Source organism: Pagrus major, chromosome 9 (genome assembly GCF_040436345.1).
Source record: "Pagrus major chromosome 9, Pma_NU_1.0".
Lineage (NCBI taxonomy): Eukaryota > Metazoa > Chordata > Actinopteri > Spariformes > Sparidae > Pagrus > Pagrus major.
Window position 1 is genome coordinate 4,142,202 of NC_133223.1, and position 27,670 is coordinate 4,169,871.

General features: G+C 39.4%; 1 protein-coding gene across 1 annotated transcript; it reads left to right on the plus strand.

Moving 5' to 3' along the window:
* Positions 1 to 2,494: 2,494 nt before the first annotated feature.
* f5 (coagulation factor V) lies at positions 2,495 to 27,256 on the plus strand. Its single transcript, XM_073473245.1, has 25 exons — positions 2,495 to 2,705; positions 3,378 to 3,460; positions 4,746 to 4,868; positions 5,409 to 5,621; positions 5,746 to 5,907; positions 7,052 to 7,273; positions 7,384 to 7,549; positions 7,843 to 8,023; positions 8,832 to 8,928; positions 9,054 to 9,259; positions 17,316 to 17,463; positions 17,565 to 17,777; positions 18,003 to 20,136; positions 20,252 to 20,420; positions 20,729 to 20,965; positions 21,314 to 21,527; positions 21,622 to 21,801; positions 22,009 to 22,125; positions 22,252 to 22,323; positions 22,431 to 22,516; positions 22,621 to 22,776; positions 22,884 to 23,028; positions 24,279 to 24,430; positions 25,734 to 25,916; positions 26,533 to 27,256. Exons 1-25 carry the CDS (start codon positions 2,545 to 2,547, stop codon positions 26,677 to 26,679), a joined length of 5,967 nt encoding a protein of 1,988 aa, XP_073329346.1. The 5' UTR covers positions 2,495 to 2,544; the 3' UTR covers positions 26,680 to 27,256.
* Positions 27,257 to 27,670: the final 414 nt, after the last annotated feature.

A 27,670-nucleotide genomic window follows, 5' to 3' on the forward strand; every position in this document is an offset into this window, starting at 1 on the left:
CATTTGTGGATTTTGGATTTATTGTACTTGGACTTCTACTTTATAAACAGTTGTTAGTAAGTACAGTTCATTTTCAAACGATTGCATTCTATTTTTATTTATGTTTTACAGTGTCCTATCTTTTTGTAATCAGGGTTGTAGCCTGCTATACACCAAAATAATTTGAGAGCAATAGTTACATTGCAGATAGATATTATGTCCAAAACATATGATCAACTTATTAAATGTAATGCTATTTACCACTCAAAAACATAAAAAGTAGTTTAAATTGGCTTCACATTAATTAAGTGATGGAACTATGGAGCTAACCGCATCACTGTCCTGACAATAATGACGGTAAAGCGCACCCTCTCGTGTAATAATGCGATTATACAACAACCACCAATAAAAATGAAATATATTAGAAAAATGTATCCATAATGTAGAACAATACGCTCTCAAAGTATAAGTGTTTTGCTAGTGTTAGTCCCCGTTTCAATGGAAATACATGACGTCTGGTGTTAACTAGTCCCTGTCAGCTGCAGCCAACTTCAGCTTATGCTTTCAAGACATGGCAATTTCCCAAAACTGAATAAATACCACACATAGCAACACACAACTGTTTTGCTAGCTCAATCATGTTGTAACTAAGATATCCGTCGGAAAAAATATTTTTTTCATGGACTGATGGACTGCCGACTTTACAGTCATTTTAAGCTAGTAACGTTACGGTAGCAGGTGCCGTGTCAACGACTCATCAGCACAGCTGATCTTTATCTACAGTGATTAACAGTTATACTGCTTTCATTAATCAGCAATTTGATAGTTTATATGATCCATTTTTAGGCGACATTTACTACATTGTCTCTTACATCTAAATATTTATCACTTCTGCTTATTCTGCATAGGCTACAATAGCTATATTAATCTTACTGTTCTTCTACTGTGCTGTAGGTAGTTTAAAATACAGGCGGAGTGATATTTTCAGTGATGAGGCATTTTTCATTTGAGCACAGCTAGCTGTGCTGTGATGCTCATTTGAGCACAGTCTATAATGTCTGATTGACCAATCAGATTGCTCGGTCGGATCTACGTGTTGTATAACCAACATTAAAATACTGCTAATGATAAGCAGCTGTTGCACTAATAGTACCATGCTACATCACGGCTGGGTGTGGTCACAATTACTAGAGACTACACCTGACCACACCCAGCAATGATGTCTGCTGTGGTCAGAGGCTCAGAAGATTTCATTTTAGGTTAGTTTTTAGGGCATCAATGTTTTTTACTCCTTTCAAAATACCCATACTTTAATGCATCAGTAATAATAATTCATCATATGAAAAATAATACATGACAATAGGGCAATCAATGCAGTGATTTAAAAACAAACAGAACTAGAATGGCACTCAGCAGAGCGCATACCTCAGACGACGCCCAGCAGTTCCCTTTAATTCAATCAAGCCTAATCTAATATCAAACTTGATAGCCGTTTCTAAATTTGAAAAACTCTTAACTGCTTAAGTATAATTAAAGCTCACCAGATCTGCATCAAATGGTACTGTAATGTATCCGTGCATTAGTCCCTGAGATATTAATGGAAATGTTGAAAAACACCCTGTCTCGCAACATTAAAGAAAGTGAGAAATCTGCACCAAAAGTTTTGGGGTCTATTCTGGACCAACCAACCAACAAAACAAGCATGGACACAGGTGAAAACATAACTTCTTTGGCGGAGGTAATAATAAATACTGTATTTCACTGATAACCAGTGATGGGAGGCCAGTGTAGGAAAGATTATATTGTTTCTTTTTGGTATCAATAAGGAGTCTTTGTGCTGCATTTTGGATGAACTGCTGGTGAGATAATGCTTACCAGCTCCTACATAACACACTCCAATCCCTAAAGGAGAAGTATGCTTAAATTTAGCAGTAGTTCTGAATGAAAAACATTAGTCATAACAGAGTTGTTTTGTTGTTTGGGCCAAGTGCAGATATTATTAAAAACACCTATTCTCATATAACTTACTCAGGTTTGATAGGTTGCCATAATTGATGTACACTGGGATGACATTAATGTTTACCTTACCATGACTTTTTGTATTCCACAAATATAAATAAGCCAAGTTTGTGATGGGTCGCATCTGATATATGGCATCTATATCACATACAATAATGTTTTGTTCTTGAATTATGCCATATCTCCATGGGATGACTTTTCCTGGGACATTCTGAGGTTAGAGTAATTTACAACACTCATCCCCAGAGATGTTGGGAATAAGCACACCCCTCAGGGATGACTCACAGCCACGCACATACGGTTTCAATTACAAGAAGAAGAAAAAATATGCAGAGACACAGTTCATTGCCCTGGGACATAATGTTTAAACGTGTGTGTGTGTGTGTGTGTGTGTGTGTGTGTGTGTGTGTGTGTGTGTGTGTGTGTGTGTGTGTGTGTGTGTGTGCGCGTCAGTGACAGATAAAGCACAGAGCGGACCTCTCTGTCAGATCACAGCTTCTTCACTCACAGAGCAGACCGGTCTCACCTGTAGAATTGATCCCAGATATGAGGCTCTGTGCGTGGGCTGGAGCCTGGTGTCTCCTGCTCGTCCTGGCTCTTTTGACTGTCCTTCATGTCAAAGCAGACGAGCATCCAACCAGGGAGAGACACTATTACATTGCTGCTGTTGAGATAGACTGGAACTACTCTGGGAATGACACACACAGGTAAGATGCTGTTTGGAGGATTTATGATATTAAATGAAAAATGAGACTATATTTTATTTCCTTATAAGATTCCTACAATTTTCGACAATTTTATTACTTTATATTGTAATTTTGTCTCATTAATACTATTTATTTATCTGAATTCTGTCTGTGTAAGGTCATCTGTGAAGTTTTGTCTAGCATTCTATTCAAGTTGTTTGTACTGAACAGTCCAGTCTGTCCTTGTTTAATTCCTTTGGCAGTCTGTTCTTCATCCTATGATAGTATCAGTGTTAGTATGACACACACAAACACACACACACATCCATGTTTTCATCAACTAAGGGGACATTACATAGACTTACATTCACTTCCTTAACCTATCCCTAACCATAACAAATACTTGCCTAACCCTAACCTTCACCCTAAAATTTGAAAAATTACATTATGGGGTGCAGCATTTTGGTCCACATAAAGTTGTTGGAGTAGACTCCCGGTTTTAGGACCCCAAAAAGCAAAAAAGCAAAAACAAGACTACACAAACACACACACACACACATAGTGGGTCACACACATATAAGTAAACTTGTAACTTCATATCTGGAAGACAGTATCTTGTTAATATACAGTAAGGTGTGTAGGATGAGTTTTGCTAATTTGTTGATTCACACTTTGTGGTTTTCTCTTTCTTAGGTTTGGTCCCACCTATAAGAAAGTGGTCTTTCGGGAATATGAGAAAGATTTCAAACAGGCTAAGACTCATCCCTCCTGGTTAGGTAAACTTTGGATTTACATGAGTACAAAGTCTGTCTGGCTCTAATCACTAAGACACACTCATTTCCACCCACATAGAAACATTTCTTCCGTAATATTTCCCAGTAAGGAATGGATATGTGCATAATTGTTATTTCCCTGCAGGTTTTAAAAAGTACAATGTAATCTGGTACTAATTAGAGGGGAAATTAAGATGTGATTAAACATAGCTAAGTGAGTACCTGCTGATTTATTTCATTGTGTAAAAATAAATAACAGCATATTCATTAGACAGATTATACAGACATGTATGAATCTAAAGGACAAACCTGAATAGATGAGTGTAGAAACAAAACAATTGTAGCTGCTTCCATACAAGGAACTAGGGTTCACTGAATAGTGTGAGTATGAAAATGATGAGACTAAATTATGCTCTTTATAGTCAGCCAACTGAACAGCTGAGGGAGATTTTGGAGAGACTTGTGAGTCAATGGCCTGAAGCTGGTGGTTACCCAAGACCTTACTGAGATGGAAAAGAAAATGCTCTTCAGGCACAAGGAGATATTAAAAGCCTTTATTTAGTTAGTGAGTAAAATCTGTGAAGTATATACAGCTAGTTGTTAATTTTAGATGAACTTCCTTGAAGAGTTGTGGAATTGTTAATAACTTAAAGGTGTATAAAAAGATGTAAGAATTGGCTACCTGTCAAATTCATACACCAAACATATCAGTAATCGCTAACTGCTGCTAATTCCTCTTAGCTAGTAAGAGCAGTTAACTGTGCAGCTAGTGCTCATATTTACTAACTCTGCCTGGGCTGGGAACTCACAGCACCATGGGAGTGTTGGTGTGGTTTGCTCTCGGAGTAAGTGGCTAGGGGCTAGCTGGTAAGCATGCTAACTTCAATAGATAACCCTGCAACAAAATACATGGATGTCCTCGACATAACATCAAAATTGGTTAATTAAAAAAGTAACCAGGCTACTGTTTCACTTTCCTGTCCCAGTTGAATGCTTTCTCCATTTTTCATGTAACCAGTAAAGTACATTTTCTGTTACATATTACTTCCTTTCTCGGAAAAATACCAAGCAGAAGAAAGGCTATCTTGTTTATTGCATTGGTGTACATTATAGTTTTTGGACAATGTTTAAATGACATTTACTGCTCAATAACAATCAGTGAATCAGCTATAATAACAGAAAACCAGTAATGAGTCAGTATGACACTTTGTAACTTGTTCCGGTGTGTCATGACGGTGTGCCAAGTGTTGTGGAGTCTAAATAAACTTCTGCCTGTCTTTCTCTGCAGGGCTGCTTGGACCCACACTAAGGGCAGAGGAGGGGGAGACAATTGTCGTCACTTTCAGAAACATGGCGACTGGACTACATAGCATCCACCCACACGGGGTCGCCTACGGGAAACAGTCAGAGGGTGGGTACCTTCTAGACCAGCTGCAGATGAGTCTGACAGCTGTGACAAACAAGAAGACACCAGTTACACTCTACAACGCTGTCTGCCTGTCTGTTGGGGTCATTGTGGGTGCTCATGATGTTGGCCAACACAACAAACAAGCGTGTTTGTCTTTTTCTAAAATATTAACCAGGACAGGCAGATAATCAAAGTAGACAGTACTGAAGTCCAACAGGAAGCATTGCTAAGCCTTAGGAAATCACTGTCTGTGTCTGTTCATATCAAGAGAAAAAACAATAAATTCCTGCTGTTGTAGATGCAGGAAATTAACATTAAGCACTTCTTAATTCACTCTTAATGCAAAACTCAGAGTGCAGAGGTTCAGAATTAAAGAAGATCTTGCAGTGTATTCTTCATTAAGTCTTCATTATTTTGGGGGGATTAAGTGGAATGTCATTTTACAAATTGTGTTAGGAAAGTCAATAATGTCCTCAGACCCCTGTTGCAAAAGGTATCTCATTTAATTAGAGAATTTTGGTGGCCCTCCTCTGTTTTTTGCAGGAGCCAACTACTTTGACAACACATCACAGAGAGAGAAAGAGGACGACGTTGTGCAGCCTAACAGAGAACATGTTTACTACTGGGAGGTGACATCAGATGTTTCTCCACAGCCAAATGACCCAACCTGTCTCACCTACACCTATGTCTCCCACCAAAATGTTGTGGAGGACTACAACTCCGGCCTCATTGGTACTTTACTCATTTGCAAGCCTGGTAAGTAGTAAACTGTTTTTTGGGCTAATGGAAAAATCACAAATATCAGCTGCTGCTGCACCAAAATGACTTGTTTGGTGTTTTTAATCACTCTTACTCCCTCCACTATTCTCTCTCTCTGCAGGCAGTCTGGATGAGTCTGGAAAACAGGTTGGCGTCCACCAGGAGTATGTGTTCCTCTTTGGGGTTTTTGATGAGAAAGAGAGCAAGTACAAACCAAACAGCTATTCCCCAGACAAGCATGTGAAATACACCATCAATGGATTCACAGAGGGATCGCTACCTGGTCAGTCATTTTGTCACTCATTGAGTTTAGGCCCCTACACATCAGGCCAACAGTCGACTGTCAGGCATTGTCAGGGCAGTCAGTGAGTGTCTGTGGCTCTAGTTATTGCAGCACTAGACAGAGAAAAGACAGGAGAGAAACAGAAAAAAAAGAAAAGAAAGGGAAAGCCCCTTGAGTCTGTTGCTGTAGTATCCATGATTTCACCCATTACTGCAGTTTCTCCTTATTTTTCCCCTCCATGTCTTTGTCAGTGCCATTTACAACGTATTATCAGACATATTCTCCATCAGGAGTGGTTATATTAACTTTAGAATGGTGTCACAAAATGCTGCTTTATCATAACAACAGTTTGTACAGAGGTATTTCCTTCAGGCACAGAATGCACAAGCTTGTTGGCCACCAGAGGTGTGTTCAAGTGCAGTCTTTGTTGCAGCTGTGTAGGGGCCTTTAAACATTGAGCCAGTCATTTAGTCAACAAGGTCTCTTTTGTGGGTATTTTTTTAAACTTGATATGCAGATGACCTTTTTCGATTTTTGCACAAAGTAGTAAAACTGCTCATTGCAATTTCTTCCTTGAAAACTGAGAAAAGCTATAAATTCTCACTCTTGCACAGCTGCAAATAGAGATTTGTATTGCTTTTTGACTTTACAATGAAATAAGTTCTTGTTAATTAGTTTTCTGTTGATAGATTAATTACACTTGTTTCACTACCCACTGTATACGTGACATAATGCACTCTGTACTGATACACATGTACTGATATAAACATATTGGCAATCTTTGTCTCTTACTTGCCCATTATCTGTATATCAGAAAACCTTATAATGTACTTCATTACTTAGTTAATTCATCACAACAGAGCCACTCTCTGTCACGAAACTTTACTATTGATTCTTACATGTTAATGACATTACTTCCTTACTTAACTGAGCTTTACTGTTGTGGTACACTATTTTTATACAGGGGAATTATCTGAATACTTCCTCCACTACTGCTTATATGAACAGATTTATGATGAATGGTACCAAGTGGTGTATTTGGTTAACAGTTGGTGTAAAAACATTCACCAGATGTTCTGCATGAACTAAACTATGCAAAGATAAAATACACAAAGTGACTAACAATTTCCTCCTTTCTTTCCAGATGTCAGTTTGTGTGCCTATGCCTCTGTGAGCCTGCATCTAGTAGGGATGAGTTCAGAGCCTGAGGTATTTTCTGTACATATGAACGGGCAGGTGCTGCAGCAGAACGGGCATAAAATGTCATCAGTGGGCCTGATCAGTGGCTCCTCTACCACTGCCAGCATGGTAGCTCTCCACACAGGCCGCTGGCTGCTTTCCTCACACACCATCAAGCACATGGAAGGTAGGTGTTTCTCTACTTATGAGTCAAATGCATCTATCATCCACCATGGATTAATGTTTTTTACCAGCCTAACTACACTGACAAGAAAAATTACACTTCTGTTGTTCCAGCTGGCATGCATGGTTTTGTGGATGTGACTAAATGTGATGGCTTCAAAGCTCCCTGGCGAAGGATGACGGTTGCACAAAAAAGACACAGCAGGGAGTGGGTATACTACATAGCTGCTGAGGAAGTTGTCTGGGACTATGCACCTACCATACATGAACATGTTGACGAGTAAGCAGCATTTACATATATATTATATACATTGATAGCATTTCAAAAGGTGTGCATGCAAACTAATCAGAGATTAACAAAATAAAGTATATCCTTTGTGTTGATGTTTAATATAAGGTGCTACTGTCGTATTTTCATTTATCGTGATAGCATTTCAAATGACCTGATATATATCCCCACAGCCATCAGACTGTTTAACTCAAGCAGGACCTGAACAATCACTTTCCACTTACTTGTTTGTTTTTAGTAAACATCTTATTTTATTTTATTAAACCTTCAATCTTTTTGTGTAGGGACTTCAAGTTACAGTACCTGAGACAGTCACCAACACGCATAGGTCGGAAATACAAGAAGGCAGTCTACACACTGTACAAAAATGCATCATTCACTGAAAGGTTGGAGACCAAGCAAAGGAAGAGTGAACTTGGGATCTTGGGCCCGGTGATCAGAGCACAAATCAGGGATGTTATCACGGTGAGATCACATTCAATTAAAATCAAATCAAGTGTTTAGTGTATTGAACGATTTAATACAAAACACAAAGTATATTCTGAAACAGGCACCTGTTGAAGACACCTTAAAACAGATAAAATGCGTGTTCTCTATCATTATAAGGTAGTGCCTTTGAAATACTGTGTAGTCAGAACGCATTGTGTTTGTTCTGTGCTCCACCACATTGAAATTCAAAGCTGCTCTGGTGGTTAAATATCAGATCAGCTGATTCAATGCCTCAATTTAAAACGCTTTTAAGAACACACCTGTACAGACAAGCATTTGGATAATGTCTATTCAAAAGTTTTAAATATGTTGCTCTTTTATTTTTTGTTTTTATCTCTCTAAGTTTTATATTTCGTGTTTTATTGCTTGTGAATTTCTGGTTTCTATCGCATTTTATTATACTTTTTAATTTCAAAACCTTAAAACTCTGGTTTTAAAAGGCGCTATAGAAATAAAGTTTATTATTATTATTATTATTATTATTATTAATAGAGGTCACCTATTGACTGTAAAGGGTTTAAAATAAATATTTAAGATTTAAAAGTCAAAGTTTTTGTTCAGGTTAACACCAATAACTGTCTCCTAAAATTGGAATGAAATGTGTCAGAAAATGGCTGCAGTTTTATAGCTGAAAATCAGAACTTTAACCCCAGTCTGTGGTATTTTAAATTAATGACTGTGAGCACAATAAATGAATCATGTGTCACTCTAATAATTTTATTTCATAACATCTGTCATTGTCTATGGACTGCATGTCCTGACACATCCCTCTGGTTTTTTACAGATAGTTTTTAAGAACATGGCATCCAGGCCCTACAGCATCTATCCACATGGACTGACAATAGAGAAGTCGGAGGAGGGAGTCAACTACCCAGCGGGAGGTACTATCTCCTTACTGTAAAACAAATTGTTTGAACACTTGGGTCTAGTGGATTATCCATTCTTGTTTGATTATATAAAATGAGTCAAATAAAATTGATGAGATATATCTCAATGTTTTTGCCAGGCAACCAGTCTCATGGTGTTGAGCCAGGTGAGACACACACCTATGTATGGAAAGTGGTTGAAGAGGATGAGCCTTTGGACGATGACGCTCGATGTCTGACACGCCAGTACCACAGTGCAGTGGACACACCGCGTGACATTGCCTCAGGACTGATAGGACCAATCCTCATCTGCAAGAGCCAGTCCCTCAATGTCAGGAACGTGCAGGTAAAAAGATTCTACTTTAATTCAGAGCCACGCTAGCAGCATGGCATTAGCAATGGTTATGTCAGTCTGTCTGTCGATTGGTTGGTCCATTTTTATTGGTCCAGACTGAAATATCTCAACAACTATTACATGGACTTTATTCAGGGTCTCAACAAAATGTGACCATACTGACTTTGGTGATACCTTGAATTTTCTTTGAACACCACAATAACATTAAAATACAGTGCTCATAAAAAGTATTCATCCCCTTGGATGTTTTCCCCTTTTATTGCTTTTATAAATGGAATCATGGTCAATATAATTTGGCTTTTTTGGCAAGAACTAACAAAAGAACTCTTTAATGTCAAAGTGAAAACAGATTTTTACAAAGTAATGTCAATTAATTAAAAATATATAATGTAAAATAAGTGATTGCATAAACACTTCACCCCCTTTAAAGTGACTAGTGACATCCTAATGAGGTCTTAGTAGTCTCACAGTTAGTGAAATGGAGATCACCTGAGTGCAGTGAATGTGTCCTAAGTGATTGTAGTATAAAGACACCTGTGTCTGAAGGTCCAATCACTGGTTAATCAGTATTCCTGGCTACAATTACACCACGAAGACAAAAGAAAACTCCAAGCAACTCTGTGAAAAGGTTTTTAAAAAGTACAAGTTAGTGGATGGATACAAAAACATTTCCAAGTCACTGAACATCCCCCGAGTCCAGTTCAATCCATCATTTAGAGATGGAGGGAATATGACACGTGTACACCTGCTTAGAGCAGGCCGTCCTCACAAACTGAGTGACCGTTCAAGAAGGAGACTAGTCAGGGAGGCCACCAAGACACCTATGACTACTCTGAAGGAGTTAAAAGCTGCATCAGCTGAGATGGGAGAGACTCTGCATACAACTGTTGCCGGGTTCTTCACCTTCACCTTCAGCTTTATGGGAGAGTGGCAAAGAGGAAGCCACTGTTGAAGAAAGCTCATTAAATCTTGACTAAAGTTCATCCAAAGGCATGTGGGAGACTCCAAGGTCAACTGGAAGAAGGTTCTTTGGTCTGATGAGGCCAAAATTGAGCTTTTTGCCCATCAGATTAGGCGCTATATTTGGTGGACATCAAACACTGCACATCACCACAAACATACCAACCCCACCGTGAAGCATGGTGGTGGCAGCATCATGCTGTGGGGATGCTTCTCGGCAGCAGGCTCTGAAAGGCTTGTAAGGGTAGAGGGTAAAATGAATGCAGCAAAATATAGGGAAATCCTGGAGGACGACCAATCAATCAATCAATCAAACTTTATTTGTAGAGCGCTTTTCATACATGGTAATGTAGCGCAAAGTGCTTTATAGAAATTAAAAACAGCAGCAGCAACAATAAAAACAACAGCTCCCCCCCCACCCCACCACACACACACACACGCATGCACGCACGCACGCACACACACACACACATGCACACCCACACCCAGCTACTTAAAACCCAACAGGAAAAAAAAAAAGTGAGTAATAATAAATAACTAAATAGTGATAAATGAAACAGAGCACTAACAACAGTGTAGTGGCTAAAGTTCCCTTCTTGTGTTCAGTAAGTATTTCTTAAACATTCATGCCCACTTAACCACTCTATGACGGAAAGAACAAGTCTCTATGAGTGTTTACTTTTGATCAACGGTAGAAAACAGTGTGTTCACTCCGTCTTTTACTGAATGCTGACAAAATGATCCAATCCACACAGTTTTCCCTCTACATGCATGCGCGAGCTCCTACGTCATAGCTGCGCGCGCCCTATTCTAAACAATGCAATGCATGTACATTAAACATATCCTAACTAAAATGTAAAACTATAGAATTAGAATAGAATAAGTCAATCACTTCAATAAGCAATCACTAAATATGAATCTAAATAATATAATATCTAAATCTGAGACGAAATTACAAACATTGAAAATGGCACTAACAAACAGGTATTGCGGAACTGAGGAAACGCTATCATCGATGTATTTCACTGAGGAGACACTAGAGGCAGTAAAATAAATAAGATAAAATAATAAAACTCTAAAACTAAGAATGATAAAATACTAAAAGAGGTTTAAAAGTCTATAACTGTTTATAAGCAAAAAAATAATCATAAATAAAGCAAAACAAGATAAAACAAGATTATTAAAATAAATAAATGAATAGAAAGTGAACAGATAAATCAAATAAAACCAGGTTTAAGCAGAATAAAAAACAATAAATACATAAATAGAATTCAGCTAAAAGCCGGCCTAAAAAGGAAGGTCTTAAGGTTGCTCTTAAAAGTATCAACATTCTCCAGTGCCCTGAGGTCCTCTGGGAGGCTGTTCCACAAACATGGACCACGGTATTGAAAGGCGGCCTCCCTGTGAGTTTTTGTTCTCACTTTTGGAATGGTTAAAAGGCCGTGACCAGAGGACCTGTGAGGGTCCTGGAGGGTTCATACGATAAAAGCAAATCTGATAAATAAGTTTGGCCAAGGCCATTAAGAGCTTTAAAAACTAATAAAAGGATCTTAAAATCAATCCTGAAGCAGACAGGTAGCCAGTGCAGAGACTTTAAAATGGGTGTGATGTGTGCTCTCTTTCTGGTCTTAGTCAACACCCGTGCTGCAGAGTTTTGGAGTAGTTGTAACTGAGCTAAGTTCTTTTTTGGGTGACCAGAAAGTAGAGCGTTGCAATAATCAATGCGGCAGGTGATAAAAGCATGCATTAATGTCTCTGTACTGACTTTGGAAAGGAACGGTCTCACTCTGGCAATGTTTTTTAGATGATAAAAAGCTGTCTTAGTTATGTTTCTGATGTGTTTCTAATTAAAACTAAGGTCTGAATCAAAAATAACTCCAAGGTTTTTTACCTGGTTAGTTGGTTTTAATGCCAGGGCATTCAATTTTGTATTAATCATCTGTCTTTGAGCTTCAGAACCAATAAATAAGACCTCGGTTTTGTCCTGGTTGAGCTGAAGAAAATGTTTTGCCATTCATGACTTGATATCTTAAATACAGTTAAAAAGGGCATCGATTGGCCCTGGGTCATCAGGAGACATGGCGATATACAGCTGTGTGTCATCAGCATAACTGTGGAAGTTGATGCCATGCTTCCTGATGACATTTCCAAGTGGCAGCATGTATAGGTTAAAAAGTGTTGGACCTAAAATTGAGCCTTGGGGGACACCACAGGTAATTTTGTAGCTCTTTGATGAGTATCCCTCCATACTCACGAAAAATGTTCTGTCAGTGAGATAAGATGTAAACCAGTTAAAAACAGTACCAGAGATTCCGACCTGGTTGTGAAGTCTGTCTAAAAGAATTGAATGGTCTACTGTGTCAAAGGCTGCACTTAAATCAAGAAGTATTAAAATAGATGGTTTTGTCCTGGCCAGATTTAACCTGAGGTCAATTTTAACTAGTGCGGTCTCAGTACTATGGTTTGTCATAAAACCTGATTGGTACATTTCATAGATTTTATTGGTTATCACAAAATCATTTAACTGATTAAAAAACAAGTTTCTCTAAAATTGTGCTTAAAAATGGTAGATTGGATAGTGGTCTGTAATTAGTAAGTATGGAGGGATCTAAATTGTTTCTCTTAAGAAGGGGTTTCACTGTGGCAGTCTTAATTGCTGTAGGAAAAACACCCATCTGAAGAGAGTAATTTATAATGTTAAGTAACTCATCCTTAAAAGAACTATAAAATGTTTTAATAAAGGAAGTGGGAATGGGATCTAAAATGCAGGTTGCGGGTTTTAGTTGGGAACATACTTTGCCAAGCATCTCAGCATCAACCAGGACAAACCTTTCTAGTGTTTCCTCATGTAAAAACAAAGATTCTGTAGTGATAAAATTGAAATTCTGGTCTTTGGATAAAAGTGATCTAATATCATCTATTTTACTTCTGAAGTGATCTGCAAAATCCTCATATTTAGAAATGGATGACTCACTGCTAGACCTCATAAAAACAGGGTTAATAAGATGGTCAATTGTTGTGAATAGGATTTTGAGGTTGTTCCAGTTGTCAGCTATCAGTTTTGAAAAATGTGATTGTCTTGCATCTTTAATTGCTTTATTATAAGTGTTCAAATGCTCACGGAAAATTTGGTAGTGCACTGTTAATTTGTCTTTTCTCCACCTTCTTTCGTCTCTTCTACAGTTTCTCTTTAGCTGTCTAGTTTTTTCATTTTGCCAGGGAGTAGTTGGATTGGTAGTGATCTTTTTCAAAGTGAGTGGAGCAACTGTGTCAAGGATTGATCTCATCTTACTGTTAAAACTATCTACTATAAAATCACATGAGGCTGGTAAAATGTCTGCAGGAGTGTCCTGTAAAAGATTAATAAAATTTGCAGTCACTTCATTAGTAAGATAGCGTTTCCTTACAGTTCGCTCTAGAATATCCTGTTGTATAAAATCACAGACATTAAAAAAGACACAGAAATGATCAGACAGACCGAAATCAATCACTGAGGAGATGTTAACAGACAGGCCGTGGGTAATTAAAAGATCCAAAGTGTGTCCTCTGTTATGGGTAGGCTGGGTAACATGTTGAGTAAAATTTGTAAGATTAAGTAAGTTTAAAAATTCCAAGGTAAAAGTGTCTGACTGATTGTCCATGTGTATATTAAAATCACCTGAGATAATGACCCTCTCGTAGTTAGTGTGAATGATTGTGAGTAGTTCTGAAAAATCTGAAATAAAAGAAGTGTAACGTTTAGGTGGTCTGTAAACTGTCATGCAGAGTATGGGAGGGTTGCTGAAAACAAAAGAGTGATATTCAAAAGTTGTATAGTGTCTAAATGTAATATCCTTAAAACCAAGTGATGCTAAATGGATGGCTGCCGTGCCGCCACCTTTTCTGTCTATTCTATTCGTAAATGAAAAATTGTAATTCGGTGGTGAGGCTTCAATGAGTGTTATTGGTCCATCAGTGTTCAGCCATGTTTCTGTTAAAAACATGCAGTCAATATTATTATGTAAAATCAGGTCATTAATTAAAAATGTCTTATTTAAAAGAGATCTTACATTTAAAAGTGCCATATTCAGGGTCGGGGGTGAATTGGCAGACAACTGTGTGTATGTGTTTATGGATGTAAGATTAATAAAATTCACCCCATGAGTTACCAGATTCAGTCTGCAAGAGAACTATGACCTGGGAGAAGATTTATTTTCCAGCAAAACAATGATCTGAACCATACAGCAAAAGCTACACAGAAATGGTTTAAAGACAACAAGATGAATGTTCTGGAGTGGCCAAGTCAAAGCCAAGACCTCAGTCCAATAGAGAATTTGTGGCTGGACTTGAAAAGGGCCGTTCATCTCCGTGCAACCTGACAGAGCTTGAGCAGGTTTACAAAGAAGAATGGAGTGTCCAGATGTGCAAGCCTGATTGAGACCGATCCACACAGATTCAGTGCTGTGATTGCTGTCAAAGGTGCATCTACTAAATACTGACTTGAAGGGGGTGATTACTTATGCAGTCACTTATTTTACATTATACATTTTTAATAAATGACATTGCTTTGTAGAAATCTGTTTTCACTTTAATATTAAAGAGTTCTTTTTTTGGAAATTCTTGTAAAAAAAAAGCCAAATTATATTGACCATGATTCCATTTATATTTTATGCCAATGTACTGTGTTGCAGAGGTATCTACTGAAGTTAGCATGCTAACCAGCTTGCCCAGGCAGTCCTGTCGTGTAATACAACTTTGTACCTCCAAGGCAATAGTACAATATAGGCCCCTGTAGTTTCAGATATATACAGCGGTGAGTTTTACTAAACTAAGAAGAGCTTAATTGCCTCAATAATTTATTGTAAAACACATTCAGATTCGACAGACAAATGAAACTCACCAAAACAATCACCTCTGGTTTGGTCAAAATAAATCCTCAATTCACAGAGTAAGATATGAAATGTTATGGTCCGGGCAGACTTACAGCTAACAGCTAACTGAGCTACTTGCTAACAGCAGCTAGTCGCTACAGCTAACAGCTACAGCTAACAGCTACAGTAAGACTTTACTGAGCAGCAGTTAATGGTTATGCTCAGTAGGCGATTTGAGGGGGATGAGGGGGGATGAGGGGGGATGCCGTCCCCCTTGTTAGCAAAATTACCATAAAGCATCCCCCTTGTTAACCTGCCATCACTCTCCACCCCCTAGTAGCAGGAACGGCGTCACAAATCACAAGCGGCCGCGATTGACGGCGCACAGTGGAGTCCAGCGGAGCACGGCTGCTTTGCGCTCCGGCTACGTGGTCAATTTTTGACGGAAGCCCCAACAAGCTGCACAGAGCAGATCGCGCCGGCAGGAAGTCAGAGACACAGGAACGGCATAGAGCATCCGGTCAATTTTCAAAATAAAACACCCTGTGCAGACTCCTGATTGTATAAAAACGAAAAATTACCAGATCAACAAAATCTGAGCAAGCCAACAAAATGGGGCAGGCCAAAGGCTCGGTTCTGAAACGTTCCCGCTGGGTTCTCTTTATACATTCATGGTATGATGCCATGCGGAGGGCGGAACAAAACCTGTAGCAGACGCGACGTCATAGAGCAGCTTCCGGTGGATTCCCAGCGCGTCTCTCGTGTAGAGGAGGAGCACAGCAAGTTTGCTTGTTCTAAAACTAAAATGTTACTTTTTGTTAGTGTTTTTAGTGTGTCTGTTCAGAACACGGTGGCTTATGTTATGTTGGTAATTGTCATTTCTGTGCTGGTTTATAGTTCAACCATTAGTGAGGTAGCTGTTACATTTCCTGACACCAGCTGTTTTATCCCCCATTGAAGCACACTCTGCTGGACAAACTATGTCATTACATCAATTTTAAATTAGCCCGAGCATGTTTTTCTGTATTATAGTTTTTAAATATAAGGTTTTCACATCGGTGCATATCGGACAATATATACACTGATACTGATATATCTGTGACAGGCTAATATTGGCCGATAAAATCAGTCTTCCAATAAATCGGTTGGGCTCTACTATTTTGCACAATGTTCATTTTGTGTCCTTCAAGGAATTTAGATGGTAAAAAATTCCAAGGGGTCATGTAGGTCATGTAACTTAAAATCACCCTGCTTGTAGTGAATTGTGAGAAACATGAGAAAACCCTGCCTGAATAAACTCAGTCCACTGCATACAATTTAAAGGTGTATTTACTCATTACTTTAATACAGTTATAAAAGGACAATTGTAGTAGGGAGAGAAGGAAGATAACTGGATAAAATGGAATTGTAGAATTAGAAATGTCACAGTTATGGTTAAGGCGTCCTGCAACAATGTCCTTTGGGAGGTGTACATTGGTGTGTCGGGGCAGAGTGGTGCTCCCATTGAGCCATCCCCCCTGTTAAAAATTAACAAATCACCTACTGGTTATGCTGCCCCCTATAGCTTTGGAGCAACCTTCAAATGGCCATTTCTTATAAATTACAACTTTAATGTTTCATCTACTGCCACCATCAATTGAAATTTGTCTCTAATTGACATTCCCATCAACCGTAGCTATATTTTGTGATTCAAGCTTACATGGCAAACACCTGCTCAACAACACCATGTAAGCATTGTTACTGTGAGCATGTTGACACTGCCATAGTACACCTCTTGAGCTCTTAAAATGGCTGTAAAGTAAGATTTAGGATTTTTCAACATGAAGAGTGAACTGTTTTTTGGCATTGCTAAATAGCTACTGGAGAAATTATGGGAGATAAAGTCAAGTGAATTCAGTGTTTGCAGCAAGTGTTTTTATCCTTTCTGAGTAAAAGACGTCTTATTGTATTTTTGATCCTTGACCAAACAGTTTTTCAACTCTGTGTGATTGGAGTAAAATGTTTAGCAAGACAATATAATAAAAAAATAACTTTATACACTAATTCTGTATTACATTTTTAAGATTGTTTTACATACAGACTACTGATATAACTCTAAAAGATGTACGCATTTCTACCAGTCACTTTATGTTGAAAGAGTTTAGTTTAAAAGTCAGAGTCAGAATTCATAAATTCAACAATATATTATAAAAGTACAATATTTTAAAATGAATAGAGGTTTTGTTTTGTTTCTACAGCTGAAAGCCGACAAGGAGCAGCATGCCATGTTCGCTATGTTCGATGAGAACAAGAGCTGGTACCTGGATGACAACATTCGCCAATACTGTGATCGATCCAAAGTCAGCAAAGCAGACCCAGACTTTTATAAGTCCAACGTCATGCACAGTAAGTTTTGCCATAACCAGATTGAAACTAATACAAGCTAATCCTGAAAGAAATTATTTATCACTCCATCATTTGATCATAATCATTTTTTCTCCTCACAGCAATTAACGGTTATGCGTTTGAGAGTGGCCCAGTCTTGGGCTTCTGCAATGGTGAGGTCGCAACATGGCACGTGTCCAGTATTGGAGCACAGGACTACATCCAGACAGCTACGTTTTATGGCCATACATTTACACTGAATGAGCGGACAGAGGACTTTCTCAGCCTCTACCCCATGATTGGAGAGACCATCAGCATGAACATGGACAACATTGGTCAGTCAGAGCTTACAGTGCATTTTTCTAATGTCAAATGATGTATTATGTATTGAAATGTTCAATTTGTAGGGATAATTTAAACTACTGTGACAACAGAAAATCGATATGCTCTTTATATATAAGAATAAGTGATATTAAGAATGTCAGTATGTTAAAAGTGACAGCTGCTTAGCTTTTTAAAGGTCTTTCATGGAGGTTTTTTGTGTGTCTCTTTTGAACCAGGTGTCTGGCTCCTGGCCTCCCTGAATTTCTATGACACAACGAAAGCAATGCGCGTAAAGTTTCAGGATGTTGAGTGCTATCGTGACTCCCAGTATGAGTACAGTGACTATGACGATCAAGGACAAAAAGATTTTAAGGTGTGGCAGCCTCCGAGCTTGGAGGAAAGAAAGCAAGAAGAGGAAAAGCCAAAACCTGAAAAAGAGAAACCACAGGAGGTAGATATGTATACAGCAATGTTTGCAGCTGAATTAGGTCTCAGGTCTCGGAAGAACCAATCTAGTAGCACGGATGTGGAGCAGCTGGACCTCTCTTTCCTCGACTATGATGTTATTGATGTGCTTGATGGAGATACGAATATCACACTTAATTCCAGAGAGATAAACAGAAAAAATGAGACTTCTGTTCTAAAGCCAAATGCATTAAATAACACATTATTGCCAAACTGGAAAGAGGTGGATGGACTAAACCTCACAGCAGTTAATCTGATAGCCCAAAGCATCAGTGAGAATACAACACATATGGAAAACAGCAGTATGCCAACAACTTTTGACAATAAAACAGTGAATACAACTGTTTTTAGACCAAATATGTTACTAAAGAATGACAGTATAACAACAAATAGCAGTGCTTCTGCTAATGTCTCAAATTGTGATAATTTAGCAGTTTCTGACACAAAAAACACAACAGTTCACAATGTTACATCATTACCAGTGGTCAGAAATGTATCTACAGGGATTACCAATCTTACTGTAACATTACAAGAAACCACCAATCTTACTGTAACATTAAAAGGAAACTCCAGTTCCATCTTGAAGACTGAAAGAATGAATGTTACATTGACTGGTGATAACCACACTTCTATGGACTCAGAGGAGAGACTCATCAGAGGGGATGTGTTCTCTTACTCTGTGCCTCTATCCACTTCAAGCACCGACAATCTTCACAGTGCACCAGAAGGCAATGTCACCTCTCTGTCACGCAGTTTGAAAAAGGAAAATGAAAATAACACAGCAACTAAGCAAGTTAACCTGTCAGCAGATGGACTAAACCATCCATTGTCCATTCAAATGGCTAGAGAAGGTGAGATCAGCAGCACAGGCAGATACAACATGACCATCTTGGAGAGCACAGACAACAAAACCAGTGCCAATGACTCTCGGATCACCACAGCAGAACCAGCTTATGGACAAGAGAATTCCTCTGGAATTGTGACTATTCCAGTCAACTCCAGCCTTGAAAATGTAACTGATATATTGCTCAAAACCAGGCCCTCACAGAATGTCACAGTGAATACATCCATATCAGATCCATCAGGGGAGATTATTTCGGACAGTAGGGAGAATGTCACAGCTCTTAGTGGCGAGTTGAACCACACAGCTGTGGAGAGTTTCTCCAATGAGACTTTAGGTAACCTGTCCCTCTTCAGAGATGTAGTAAGAGAGAGCAATTCTGTGGAGCTAAGTGCCTCAGATAGCAGTGAAGAAGTGTTCATCTACCTTAAAGAGAACAGTACAAATTTGATCAAAACCACCTCCGTCAAAACGCAGGGGCACAACTGGACTTATGATGGAACTCATCAAATGGTACCCATGGACATTCCTGATAACATGAAGAAATATTTTGGGAGAGAGACCCCTAAAACAACGCCAACCCCAAAAAAGACCAGGAAGGTGAACCTTCGACAGTGGCCCCAGAAAGGCCAAGGCATGAAAACAAGGAAGAGGAAGGAATACAAGCCTCAGGCCAGGAGTGGCTTACCATTCTCTCCTCGTGGATTTAATCCAGGCATGACCCCACGTGGGTCACGACCCCATGTGCCACGACCTGTCTCTGATGAAGAGGACCTCATTAACACCCCTGTGGTCATTGGTGTACCCCGACCTGATTTCAGTGACTATGAGCTGTACGTTCCTGGAGATGAACCAGATCATCTAGGGCTGGATGGGCACGATGTGAAAGCAGATGAATATGAGTATGTGATGTACAAAGACCCCTACAGCAGTCATGAAGACATCAAGAATTTCAACCTGGACGAGACCACTAAATTCTACTTAAAATTCTCTGGCCCGAATTTCAAGACTTATTTCATTGCTGCAGAGGAGGTTGAGTGGGACTATGCTGGCTACGGACAGAGGTAAGTGACACTGCTCAGTGACAGCAGTGATAAAAGCTCATATGACTATTCTGACTGTACACCAGGTCCATATCATACACACACAAAGCTGAAATAAGGTCCTGTAATCCAACAGGAGGCAAGATAAGTTGCAACAGAACAGCCGAGGAACAAAGTTCACCAAAGTGGTGTTCCGAAGTTACATGGACAGTAGTTTCAGCACACCTGAAATCCGTGGAGAGGTAGATGAGCATCTCGGCATCCTGGGACCTGTCATCAAGGCGGAGGTTGGACAAAGCATCATGGTAAGACTGTCATCAGCTGCTTAGCCTGAACCCGTCTATCTCTTCTGGAATCTCACACTTTCAAATGTTATTTTCTGTGTGAATTATAGCATCTACAGTCTGTTTGTTGTTTTATGTAACCATGCCTTAACTGAAAAGGCCAGTTTGAGATTTTCGAGAAGAATTATTATATATAATGGGAGAAAACAAATATTTACCATACAGACATGACAGTTGTATTGATAGATTGATGAGCATATTTCCAAAATGTATAACTATTCCTTTAAAGTCATCGCCAACCAATCACAGAATTTCTTTTTGTCTCATAGGTGGTGTTCAAGAACAATGCCAACCGTCCATACTCCTTACACCCTAATGGGGTTTCCTATACCAAGCAGACAGAAGGTCTGTCTTATGAGGATGGCTCTAAGTACTGGTATAAATATGACAATGAGGTTCAATCTGGTTCCACCTTCACATATATATGGAAGGTAAATTCTATGGTTGGGCCAAAGCCAGAGGAGTCTCACTGTCGGACCTGGGCCTACTATTCGGGTGTTAATCCTGTGAGTAATTTGTACTTGAAAAAAACTTGAAAATTATTATTAACTAAATATAAGTTATGCTAGTTTGGCAGGAGCCGCTGTATGTAGCATTTGAGTTTCTGACTGTGGCAATCTCCCAGCAGCAGCATAAAAAACCACCACCACCAGTGGTGCACCAGTTTTCACCAGCATTGTCTTTTTTTTTCTGCCATTATTATGCTAAGTCACATACAGATTCTACACATAGGAGCTTTAAATTAAGAATTCACTTCATGTGGTACATTAAACTAGGCATTTAGGTTGAGCACAATGGAATATATTCACAATTTTAAAACTAATATTAAACCTAGTTTATGCTTTGTCTTCTAGGAAAGAGATGTGCACTCGGGATTGATTGGACCTTTGCTGGTGTGTCGAGAGGGCACCCTAAACAAAAACTTAGACATGAGGGAGTTCACACTGCTTTTCATGACCTTTGATGAGTCGCAGAGCTGGTACTATGAAAAGAACCTTGAGACCATGCAGAGGAAAAGCCGAAGGAGAGTTATCGACCCCAACTTCAAGGAGACCCTCAAGTTCCATTGTAATGCATTTATGTTGCAATACATATTCTTCAATGAATGTGAGAGCTGTCTGTTACAGAACAGAAAAAATAAAAATGTCTCTTGTTCGCTCAGCCATCAATGGCATTATTTTCAACTTGAAGGGCCTGAGGATGTACACCAACCAGTCTGTGTTCTGGCATCTGATCAACATGGGCTCTCCCAAGGACTTTCAGAGTGTCCACTTCCACGGACATACGTTCCTTCACAAGAAGACCACCAGCTACAGACAGGCCGTCTACCCCCTGCTGTCTGGTGAGAAACATAATGTTTGTTAAGTGAATTCAGAATAACATCTTTTGCTACTTTTGTGCTTTCAAGTTTAGAAAATAAGTCCCCCTCTAGTATTTGGATTGATGATACCTCAAAACAGAGAGAATAGCTATTGGTAATATTTGATGTCACTAACGCAGCATATACAGTAGGTTTCAGCTTAATTTCTACATCAAACTGTCTTTGCAGGGGGCTTTGCTACTCTGGAGATGAACTCGTCCAAACCTGGCCTGTGGCAGCTGGAGACAGAAATTGGCTTCAACCAACAGAAGGGCATGCAGACCCTCTTTCTGGTTCTAGATAATCGTACAAACAATTAAACACTCTGCAGCATCATGTTTTTCTAAATATTTTGTATTATTTTTTTTCTAAATTGCCATTTTGTTATGTTGTGTTTTAATATTGAGATATTGCTTGTATGTCTCCTCCAAGAGTGCGACCGTCCACTGGGTCTACAGTCAAGCAGTGTAAAAGACAACCAAATTACAGCAATCAACACTAGAGGTAGCCATACCTCCACTGCGGTCCTACTGCAAATACAATAAGTATTGGATTAATGCCCTATAAGCAAATAAGTCACTTTAGTAATGACGATATTTTCATCTTTAAAGGATACTGGGAGCCCCATCTTGCCAGATTGAACAATCAGGGTAAATACAATGCATGGAGCACAGAACAGAACTCCAGTTGGATTCAGGTATGTGTTGTGGTGGAATAAGTGTGTGTTTGACTGGATTTGCATATAAGTACTTGCTTTCTATGTGATTACAATTTGCTACCTATGGACTACCCGTTATACAGGTGGACTTCCAGAGGCCAGTTGTGATCAGCCAGGTGGCCACCCAGGGAGCCAAGCAGATGTTCCATTCCCAGTTTGTGGTCAAGTACGCTATCTCCTACAGCACCGATCGCAGGAGGTGGATCTTCTTCAAGGGCGACAGCAGGGAGGGAGGGAAGGTGGGAACCGTTTGATCACTGCCTTTATCAATGCAAACAGCCACAAACTGAGAGAGAAGTGTGTGATCACCTCTTTTTTTTCTATGTCTGTCTCCATCTTTCACCAGGTATTCCCTGGGAACCAGGATGCCTATGGAACAATGAAAAACATTTTCTCTCCTCCTGTGGTTGGACGATTCATTAGGCTCCACCCAATCAACTGGTACAACAAGGCTACAGTCCGCATGGAGTTCTACGGCTGTGAGCTTGATGGTAAGGCGTTGCTGTGTGTGTGGGTGGATGTGGGCAAGCCACAAAAATGTTTTGAAAATTTTGACTTTATGTCTATCCATTCATTATATAAAGCTTCTTCTCCTGTTATATCATGGTCTGGGTGAGTATTTGATTGTGATTGGCTGTAATTGATTCCTGATATATGGACAGCTATGGAATCCAGTGAAACTTTCTGTTCACTGTTCTGAATTAATGCACTGTAGCCTGTATCTAAAATGAATGGCATTAGCATCAGTTGGCTGCAGACAGGAAAAGAAAAAACTGAATATTTTTCCAACACTGAGTAAAGTCCATCATCCTCTGAAACACCACAGGATGGCACCTGTAAAACAAAGGCTGCAGAAAGTAGCCGACACTATCCGGACACAAGCCATCATCTCACATCCACTATTCTCTTTACTTAACACATGGACTACCATTTGTGAAAATTGTGATATGGTGTTAAACATACAGATAGATTAGAATAACTGTCAACTGCACGCAATGTTACAGAATTTCAGATGTTGCCAGGGAAATAGAGTTATAGCTTGTGAAAAACATTGTATTTTGATCACAAAACGCATGAAAATAAAATAAATGGTCTTCATTTTTTTTCCCTGGCAAGTGACCATGGTATAAGTGGGACAATGCTCTTTGAAGTGTTCGTAATCAGGAATTAATGGATTCCATGGAGGCAAATTTACATCAAACCACATCCTCACTGAATTATTGATAACCAACACCCTGTTAGGCATCATCACTTACATATAAGTTACACCCATTTTAGCCTTTATTAAATATGTGAAATATGCAGAATCTACTACCACATACTTGTGTTTTTTCATCACAGAGTGTCAAAATGGGTGTCAAAGAATGTCTGAAACCTCATGGTGAATAGTTCTTCCATGCTTTGTTGAGTTTGGACATTGTTTACTAGCCATATAATTTGCTCTCTCTCTTTAATCTGTCATTTTTGGAAAAACTCACTCACCAATAGATTCTTCAAAGTGCATGGATTTTAGTCGGCACATCCATTATAAGCTTGGATTTACTTTTTAACATTTAGTGTAAAAGGTATAACATATTTTTGAAATAAATATACACAATGAGGTTAAATTTGCAAATCTAAACATAGGTGGCACTGTGATAGTAAATCATTTCTCCTGGTTTCCAAATACTTTCTCCAAAAGCTAAATTCATGTGTATGCAGTATGTACTCTATATGTGACAGTTTTAACCTCCTGACTCAGGCTGCTCGGTGCCTCTGGGGATGGAGAGCGGACTGATAGAAGACCTACGCATCACAGCCAGCTCCATAGCTTCCAGCTGGTACTCAGGACCCTGGAAACCCTCTCTTGCACGCCTCAACAGACAAGGCACCATCAATGCTTGGCAGGCTAAGGTACAAATCCTAATACTGACATAACCAGTCAAAATGAATGCATTCAAACTTATAGTGACGATCAGGTTGAATGTTGCTGATTTTGTAACGCAGGATGTAAGTGACCTGATAAGACCACAGCAGCCTCTGAAAACCCTTAAAGGAATAGTTCACGCTAGAACGAAATTCAGTCATTATCTCACCCTCATGCTGATCCGGTGTAGTTTCTTATTCCTCAAAGTGCAGCTGGAGACCCGCGGGGGTACCCTCCTGCAGCAAAAATCCATATAACGAGCGTTAATGGCGCCCGAGACGAAAAGGTCCATAAAACTACGCAAAAACTTTGTAATATTCCTCCATACTGCTCGTCCGCTGCAATCCAAGTGTCCTGAAGTGGTGACATCCAGAGTTTACTCGAAATGATGTCATTTAGTACATTTTTCTAGCCTAAACAGTCACTATGCTATATCTGCCTGGAGGCACGCTCCCGCATGCACGCAAGTCTCCCTCACAGCTGCTCGCACTACGGAAGCTGCGCCAGACAAGATCAACAGAACTCGTGATAGATACACACCGGTATTTACATCCTGCTGTGAGCGACCGAGCGACACACAAACACAAGAGGGATCTGCCTGCACTAGTGATTTGAAACTTTGAAAGAAAAAAGAAAAATGTCCGAGGACCTCAGCTTCAGAGTACAGAGACTGCACGCGCAAGCCTTTAAGGGGGAAAGAATCACCCAAAAATGTTAAAGTTTCGTAGTCCATAGCATTCTCTGAAATAACTGAAGTAGCTGGGGGCTTGTTTTCAAATGTATAAAACATCCAAAAAAAACATAAAATGGCTCCATACAGCTCCTCCGGTGTAATCCAAGTTTCTGGAAACCTGGAGTTCCCAGATTGGTTTGAAAAGACATTATTTACACCCTTTTTAAAGCCAAAATCTTCACTGTAGCTGCTTAGCTAAAGGCATCCTGTCTCAAGTGGGTGCAAAAATTGGGCCGCAAGTCAAGAGTGTGAAAGTTTTGGGATCTTGGGGCCCCTTGAGACTTTGATTACACCGGCCAAGCTGTATGGTTGTTTTGTTACATTTTAAAACAAGTCCCCAGCTACTTCAGATGTTTAGCAGAATGCTGCAATGTTGTTTTGCTGTGAAGCTCCAGAAATGTTCTGTGGATTACGAAACTTCATCCAGCTTTCCATCTGTCTAAAAATGTTTGAATGAAATAGCACACAAATACCTTCGGTAGTTCACAAATGTGTGCTCACACCAACCTGCGCGTCAACTTTAATATCTACCTCTCTCTGTGCTGTCTCTTCTGCAGCATAATGACATGAACCAGTGGCTTCAGGTGGAGCTGCCCCAAATTAAGAAGATCACAGGTATCATAACACAAGGAGCCAAGTCTCTAGGGACGGAGATGTATGTCATCTCCTACTCTCTGCAGTACAGCGACAATGGGATACACTGGAAACATTACACAGATGATGAGGGCCTCCCTTTCAAGGTGAGCTCTGGCAAAATCACATGAAATTGTATTGACATTAAAGCTGAACAGCAGGCTCTGTGACTGTGCACTGTATACTGTGAGCACAGTAACATTACTAACCATACCTACCTCATGTCTCATTCACATAGAAACTCCTTACATTATCATAATGAATGTAAACAACAAACATGGCTAATGTTAACACTCACCGCTCTCCAGTTAGTATGTTAGTATTGGAAAATCCTGGCTGTATTTTCTCTTCCATTTTTGTGTGTTGCTCACTAATAGCTTTAGCATTACTGTACATCTGCCTAGCCTGGTGGAAGACTCCAGTCAGTCATTTGCAATGAGTTTACAGGCAGTGTGTGCAGGCAGGTACATGTGTACAGACTACAATTGGATGGCCCTACAGCAGCTACAGATACTGGATGTTTTTCCTTTATTTGTCAGAGCATTTGATTTATTTGATTGCTGCCAGGATGTTAACACATTTTTTTTTACAAATATAACAAACAATGCATCTAGAATAACTTACCAACCCTGGCTTTAACCAGTTCACTGGGAACTGGAGATTTATTTGACAACAGTAGAGAAATGATGATTCTAAACCATGTCTCCTTCTCATTAAATCCAGACGTTTTTAGGAAATACGGATAACAATGACCACATGAAGAACTACATCTTCCCTCCTATTTTCTCCCGCTTCATAAGAATCATCCCCAAAAGCTGGATGGCCGCCATCACCATGAGAATAGAACTACTGGGCTGTGACTTTGAATGATACACACACACACACATACACACGCACACACACACACACACACTCACTCACTCACTCACTCACTCACACACACACACACACACACACACACCCATCCCAAATGACGACAGGTCAGGTCAACTATTCACATCTACATCCAAAATACACTCATGCAAACTGAAACACACATGTCATCTACGCCCAGACATATGCACATCCACTTCCAAACACAGGGTCATGTATGGAGGATCTTTCATACATAAATATAGTTAATCACAATCTTTGTGTTCAGGCAAAAGCAAAGACCTACAAATATTAATAACTTGTTAAATGTCTTACAGCTCGTGTAACTGGGAAAAGTGTTTTATTATACAAATATATGTCCAGTTAACATTAGTTTTAAAACTCATAGGTGAATGCACTAAGTATGAGTAATCTTAACCATATCGTCAATAGTTTTTTGTGTTTTTGAAATACTAAAAACATTTTTAAGCTAATGTATGCCATTTTTTTGTATCATAAATGAATACAAATGAATGTAAATATGTAAGTAGAGATCATGTAATTTATTTTTCAATAAATATGATTACCATTCTTATTTTTCAGTGTCCACCTCAGTGATTTATGAGTACATAAATGAACCAATTCTGTTTCCAAATAGCGGGTCTTGTTATGCCAAGTATGAGTATGTGAACACTGATATCTTCTCATGGTGTCTTGAAGGTGTCACTTTTAGCACCTCTGCGGAGGCCAGGCCCGTCATTAAGCAGCACCTCAGGGCCTCCAGAATCAACAGACACGTGCAGCTGCAAACACATGGCATGTTTATCCATTTGCTAATCATGTTAAACTGGGCGCTGGAGGTGTGAAAGTCTCAGCATGGCTGTGCTGCATGCTACTGATCTTTGAAGACAAATTAACTCACAAATAACTTTATTGGACAACTGGCTGTCTCAGGCTTTGGGACTACTGATGAGAACCAGCTGTTAAGTCTCTGTTTAATTTGACTGAG